The sequence below is a fragment of the Daldinia caldariorum genome, assembly GCF_022478825.1.
Source record: "Daldinia caldariorum strain CBS 122874 unplaced genomic scaffold F4812scaffold_5, whole genome shotgun sequence".
Lineage (NCBI taxonomy): Eukaryota > Fungi > Ascomycota > Sordariomycetes > Xylariales > Hypoxylaceae > Daldinia > Daldinia caldariorum.
Window position 1 is genome coordinate 1,292,524 of NW_025953041.1, and position 6,727 is coordinate 1,299,250.

Consider the following 6,727-nt stretch of genomic DNA (forward strand, 5'->3'; position numbering starts at 1 on the left):
GTAACAAGTATGTATTTGAATAAGTCACAGATCACAATACCAACTGATTTTCAAGCTGTGCTTGGTTGCGATAACCCGGTCTTGGGGACTTGCATTCGCGCCATTCTCGTAGTCGGCTATGCGCATTTTCTAGTCGATGTGTCACAGCTCTCTACATGTGGGAGCTGTATCATCGAATACAATATCGGTGTCTTTCCGGTATGGTACAAATATTCACTCGGAGAATAGGCTTCTCTATATCTCTCTCTTTGCTTGCTGTTCACTTCGTCGCTCTATTACTATTAGCGACCTTTAAAAGCGTATGTGAGTAAGAATATTCTTGTAGTTGTGTTATCAGCATTAACGTCCGTCGCAGCGGTGCGCTGCTCATTGTTTGGCATATATGCATCTAATGTATGCATGGTACATGTAACTATACTAATTAGCTTCCATCTGTAAAGGCAGTGTGAGGTTTACTAACAAGCTTGAAACATTTAACTCTACCTATATCAGATAATTGTATCAGATAATTGTTAGCCAGTGAGGGTTGACTAGGGTATTAGTATAAGAAAGCAAGAGTTTCTTCACATATTTCGCATGCTTTAATTTAGAAATTAACACAATAAGAAATAAATCCAACGAACTGTCCAATCTGGCACTTGTAATCGTAATGTTAAATTCGCAGGATGCGCCGAGAACTCTCAACTTACACGCCTTACCGAGAAAAGGTAGTAGAAGTTGACAAAAGGGGCATAGTTAAGATCTTGACCACATTGCCGATAGTGTGGCGGATTTTACCGCTGCATTGGTACAGCTTCCTAAATAGGGAGGTCCTCACACTGGTTCCTGAAAACCTAATCGCGTGCGCTCCTAGTACCAGGCACGGGCTCTTCCACGTTATCTTTTTTCCTTTTCCCTTTGAAAGTTTCCTAGAGCCGCATGTGTTCAGTTGCGACAACGCTGTGGCCCGGAAATTCAGACCTGGTCGCTCAAAGCCGGGTAATGTATGTTGAACAGACGCGGTTGTATGATAGAGGTCTGTGTTGCATTTCCCTCGTGGTTGTAATTTAGTAACCCGTTTAGGCCATCAACAGAAGCACGACATGGACGGGGTAGAATTTGCATTCTGACCTGACATGGTATCGGTTTCTAACTAATAGACCTTTCCCGTTATATTAGCAGCCAACTACCTAATACGGAGTGTAGTCCCTGACTAGAACCGGGACGCATCACCGACGCCCAGACTTTTTTTTTTCTATTCCGTATCGTATTCCGTATAAGAGCTCCAATTGCTCCAAGCGTCACGTCTACTACATAGATATCTTCTTAACGTTGCTAGATAAAGTTAACAATTCCCCTGTCCCTGCATTGCGCGCATTTAATACGCTACAACATAAGCAATCAGCAACTCCCATGTGTAACCTGTAACTTGCTCTTCGATTTGTTGCTTCTCGTCTTATTTCGTTCAGAGTACGTCAACATGCTACTGGATAGCGCCAGGATCTTTACCCCAAAATGATTGCCTCGCCTCTAGTGTGTGAAGAGTGATGCGACGAGACGCTAGAGTGTACCCTATGTTGATAGCTTATCTTGGACAAACATCTAGGGCGCGCAGGGTATGGCATTAGATCAATATTTATCAACTACCTGAGTGAAGAGATGACATCGTCACATAGCATTTATGGCTTGTATGGGGTGTCGTGTATTCGTCAAGTTCACCAGTGGACTTCACTTACATTAGGTAAATATGGGATGATACAGATTATCACAACATGGATCATTTCCACCAACCGATGAAGCATTACCTCATTCATACCCGGTATCTAACTCATTATTGGGGTACCGCGTTGGCCCCTTGCTAAGCTTCTCCAGGTTAAGGTATCTCCTTAGCTATCCCCCCCACCCCCCTTGCTACGCCCTGCATCTCTAATACCACTACGGAAGCTGGGTTGACAATACTAGCAAGCGGCCCAGACGGCATGAAGACGTTATCAACCCTCGCTTTTGCAATGTAACGCGACTGCGCGGCGCGATGACACGTCCAATCTTGCATGTGTTTATCCTCCATTCGATAGGCTATAGACTTGCCGACAACTACAAATACTCATAGAAGCTCCCGCTTTTTGGCTGGGGGCCCAGGTCCTCGCCTCTTCTTGATCTTCTTTCATCAAGTGGTTTGGTGCTGTCGCACTTTCCTTCTAGTCTTTCGTTTTTAGACACTCGCCGGCTTCGCCCCGCCGCCGTGCTCTCTGTTCCAAGATGGTTCGCGGATATCATTTCCTGTCGCTGCTCACGGGCGCGCTAAGCATTTTATCAACTGAAGCCAAGAAGACAGAAGGGGAAACGAAACATCTTCCTGGATCTTACATTGTGGAGTTTGAAGATTCCCAGGTATTTTAGCCTGAACACACGGTGATAAGAGATGTGCGCCGTACTAACCGACTGTGACTGGGGGATTAGGACTCGGCAGAATTCTTCAGCCACATTAGCGAAAAGGCGAAAACGCGCATGAATTTGGATTACAAGTTATTCAAAGGAGTATCGATCCAATTTCACGATCTGAAGACGGCCGAGGAAGAGGCGGGAAAGCTTAACTCCCTTTCTAGCGTTAAACAGGTATGGCCGAATAGGGTGTACTCGCTACCCAGGGACGAAGTTGTCTGGACGGGGCGAAGCGGTGGAGTAGACTATATCAAAAACGTTAAGAGACAGCTTGGAAATGATACCTTCACACCACATGTGATGACCCAAGTGGATAAGCTTCGGGCAAAGGGGATCACAGGAAAGGGAGTCAAGATTGGCATCATCGATTCAGGTGTAAGTAATTTACCCAAACGGTAAATGTCCGACGCTTACCATCTTTAGGTTGATTATACACATCCCGCGTTGGGCGGCTGCTTTGGTGGTCCAGACTGTCTATTCACCTTTGGTAGTGATATCGTTGGAGACGACTACAACGGCTACAACACACCCGTACCCGATGACGACCCGTATGATGGCTGCGGTGGCCATGGCACTCACGTCTCTGGAATCATCGCGGCGCAGGCAAATGAATTTGGTTTCACTGGCGTTGCCCCCGACGTCACCCTCGGCATGTTTAGAGTCTTCGGTTGTAGTGGCAGCGCTGGCAATGATGTCTTGATTGATGCCTATATGAAAGCATTCGAAGCTGGATCAAACATCATCACAGCATCGATCGGTGGCTCCTCCGGCTGGAGCGAAGACCCCTGGGCTGTTGCCGTATCTCGGATTGTCGAAGCCGGTGTTCCTTGTACGGTTTCAGCTGGCAATGATGGAGCGCTTGGTCTATTTTATGCCAGCACGGCTTCCAACGGCAAAAAAGTTACATCGATTGCCTCAATAGACAACGAGGTTACACCTTTAATCCTCACCGACTCGAATTTTACCATAGATGGTGGCGTGCAACAGAAATTTGGTTACGCTCTCGGAGAGCCAGGAAAATGGAGCAACGTCAGCCTTCCGCTGTGGACTCCCTCATTCAATACCACAGACCCTGCTCAGGGCTGCGGGGGGTTACCAGAAGATACTCCTGACTTATCAGGTTACATCGTACTGATTCGTCGCGGGTCCTGCACCTTTGTAGAGAAGGCAACCAACGCGGCGCAGTTCGGAGCGAAATACGTCCTTTTCTATAATAATGTCAAAGTCGGAGCATTGGGTCCCGACACTTCTGAAGTTACTACTATCCAGGGAACTGGTATGGTAAGTAGGCGAGCTTTTGAATTCCGTTGGTGTCCGGCATCATAGCTAACACTAAAACCAGGTAACTGCTGACCAAGGTGAATCGTGGGTTGCCGAGTTGGAAAACGGATCCAAGGTTGTTCTTAACATGCTTGATCCTAACACCGCGCCTATCAGGTAAGAATTGACCAAAGTGCCTCCTTTTAGTATATTTTTCTAATAGGTAATAGCTTGACTTACCAGAAGAACACTATTACCGGTGGTTTCGCAAGTTCTTACACCACTTGGAACCCAACCTTCGAGTTGGATATCAAACCCCAACTTGCTTCTCCTGGAGGTAATATCTTATCGACGTTCCCAATTCCCCTGGGTAGTTATGCCGTGCTATCTGGCACTTCGATGGCGTGCCCCTTAGTTGCCGCCATCTATGCCCTCGTCTCAAATGTCCGCGGTACTCTCGACCCCGCTACCCTGGAAAGCATACTATCGGCAACGTCAAACCCGCAGCTCTTGAACGATGGAACCAATACTTATACGTCTCTTGCGCCTGTCTCGCAACTCGGTTCCGGCATAGTTCAAGCATATGATGCTGCCTACGCGACCACTTTGCTAAGCAAGTCCAGTCTCGCCTTCAATGACACGGACAATTTCGTCGATACGCTGAACTTCACTATCAAGAATTTGGGCACCGAAGAAGTCACTTACGAACTAGGGAGCGTAGGTGCTGCGACCGCGTACACCTTCTCGGACTCCATATACCCGGATCCTTTCCCCGGTGTAGAGTTCACAGACGAATATGCCACTGTTGCGCTCAGCGAGTCTAAAGTGACCATCCCAGGTGGTGAGGAAGTGGTTGTTTCCGTCACGGTCACTCCACCTGCGGTTAACGCTACCCGCTTACCTGTCTATTCGGGATATATCACCCTAAACGGTACTAACGGCGATAGCCTGTCGTTGCCGTACAACGGAGCTGTGGGTAGCCTGCACGACACAAGAGTCTTGGATGTAGGATACCTCTCAATCTCGACAGACAGAGAGTTGAACCCCATTACGGGTCGTGCTTCGTTCGTGCTGCCCAAAACCAACACCACGACCACGAACACAACATACCCGGTTGCCGTAGCACTCCTGGCATTCGGATCACCCCAACTCAACATCAAAGCAGTGCCGGTCAACTCGACTGCTTACGTAGGCGCGGATGTTGGTAGCCATATTTTCGGCTCGCCACTTGTCTACGCGTCCCGTGACCCCTTCACTTTGAACTGGGATGGAAGATTTGCGGATGGTACGTGGGCGCCGGCGGGAGCATACAAACTGCGTTTTGAGGCGCTGCATATCTTTGGTGACGCTGCCAATCCAACTGAGTATGATATCGATGAGTCTATCGAATTCTCTGTCAGGTTTATTTAAAGATATGGTATGTGTATATTAGAGTTAAAAAATGCATAATGAGAATTGTACCTGATGTGAAACTTTGAAGAACATCAATATTAAGAAAGGACATCCAAGCAATGAAGGAGTTGAAAGGTTAGGTACCTCGGAACGTAGTTTGTAGTTTGTAGGTAGTTTTTAGATGATCGGTTTAACAAATATACTGCTCAATGGAATAGGTATTCTAGTCCTAGAGGGTACCTAATTCATTTAAATAATCCAGCCAATCAATGGACTCGGGATGATAATTACGTCGACATGTACCGACGTACCTGCGTACCTGAGTACCCTAATGTACCTCCTAATCGATAGAGGCAGATAGCTCCAAATTACTCACTTCGATTTTTAATATGTAATAATTCTTCATCTCAATTCCAACTTTATACGAATATCACCATATAATAGGGTAGCCATAGCAAACCCGATTTTTTTTTCATTTTCCACTGTCATCGTCGATAATATCATAGGCATACTTCCTTGACCGCACATTCCATAAAACCGTCAACATGTTGTGCAACCGCTGCTGTCGTCTCGTTACAATATCTCCTAAACGAAGCTCTGCCATATTATCGCATCACGCCCGACCTATACATATATCACCAGTACAAGCTCAAACTCAAATAAGAGCATTGGTTCAGCCAGCCATAAGGAACTCTTTCAAAGCTCGAGGCGCCATTGCCCGACACTACTCCACCCCTTCCGGCTCTACGGCAGCAAGCTCAGCCGACGTTCCACCAGCACAACCATCTGGCCCCGAGAAACCAGATTACCTCGACGACGCTGAATCCGCGATATGGGACAAGCTGACAGCCGAGTTCGAACCGACGGAGCTCATGGTTCAGGATATATCCGGCGGTTGCGGGTCCATGTATGGGATCGAGATCGCATCAGAGAAATTTCGAGGTGTCAACATGTTGAAGCAGCAGAGGATGGTTAATGCCGTATTAGGCGATCAGATGAAAGGCTGGCACGGCGTCCAATTGCGTACAAAGGTTCCTTGATTCGAATGCTAAGAAGAAGAGAAAACCCGAGGGCTTGCGAAAGTTACGGTTTTAAGCTGTGTAGTTGCAGTTGATGGGGCCAAGCCACGCGGCTTAGGAGGCGTCTGATATCAGATACCTAGGTCTACGACGGAGGTTTCGTACATATCTCGGATACTGGCGGCTTGATCGATTCGACCTCTCGTATTCAATCCAAACTCGCACATTGTTGATGATATCGTAATATTACAGAAACAATACCTAATACTTGCTCGAATAAGTAAACCTACGACCATGTAAAACTACCTAACCTAGTAGTTGAGGTAAGGTTAGTTCACCTTGTTCTATAATACCTAACCTTTTTCGGTATAATAAGGTGCGAGTACGAAAGTAAGTCATGGCTCAGATCAATTTCTAATCTTATACTAGCTTGACATGTGTTATGTCTTGAAGCGCTGTCGGCTACAGCCACTTCCACGCCTAATTATATATATTGCATGCCCAGTAAGCCAAAGTATCGTATAACTTGACAACTGACAGCGAACTCGTTCCCCAAGAGAATGTTTCTAGAATATACAGCTTGCGCCACTGCCTATATTTCAAGCCCCAGCAGAAACAGCCTACGCTGTAGTAGG

The 6,727-nt window shown here is 46.8% G+C and overlaps 2 protein-coding genes across 2 annotated transcripts; both read left to right on the forward strand.

Moving 5' to 3' along the window:
- The first annotated feature begins 2,143 nt into the window (after positions 1–2,143).
- Positions 2,144–5,333, forward strand: F4812DRAFT_331447 (subtilisin-like protein). The gene is made up of 5 exons (XM_047931561.1): positions 2,144–2,370; positions 2,440–2,796; positions 2,845–3,702; positions 3,764–3,858; positions 3,912–5,333. The coding sequence occupies exons 1-5, from the start codon at positions 2,239–2,241 to the stop codon at positions 5,089–5,091; spliced, it is 2,622 nt and encodes an 873-aa protein (XP_047791786.1). The 5' UTR covers positions 2,144–2,238; the 3' UTR covers positions 5,092–5,333.
- A 133-nt stretch (positions 5,334–5,466) lies between these two features.
- Positions 5,467–6,396, forward strand: F4812DRAFT_423242 (bola-like protein). The gene has a single exon (XM_047933741.1). The coding sequence runs from the start codon at positions 5,619–5,621 to the stop codon at positions 6,111–6,113; it is 495 nt and encodes a 164-aa protein (XP_047791787.1). The 5' UTR covers positions 5,467–5,618; the 3' UTR covers positions 6,114–6,396.
- The last annotated feature ends 331 nt before the right edge of the window (positions 6,397–6,727 follow it).

Coding starts and splice junctions, on each gene's coding strand:
- F4812DRAFT_331447 (XM_047931561.1), top strand. CDS start 2,239: ATGGTTCGCGGATATCATTTCCTGTCGCTGCTCACGGGCGCGCTAAGC. Junction 2,797..2,844: donor TTGGCATCATCGATTCAGGT/GTAAGTAATTTA, acceptor TACCATCTTTAG/GTTGATTATACACATCCCGC. Junction 3,859..3,911: donor CCTAACACCGCGCCTATCAG/GTAAGAATTGAC, acceptor AATAGGTAATAG/CTTGACTTACCAGAAGAACA.
- F4812DRAFT_423242 (XM_047933741.1), top strand. CDS start 5,619: ATGTTGTGCAACCGCTGCTGTCGTCTCGTTACAATATCTCCTAAACGA.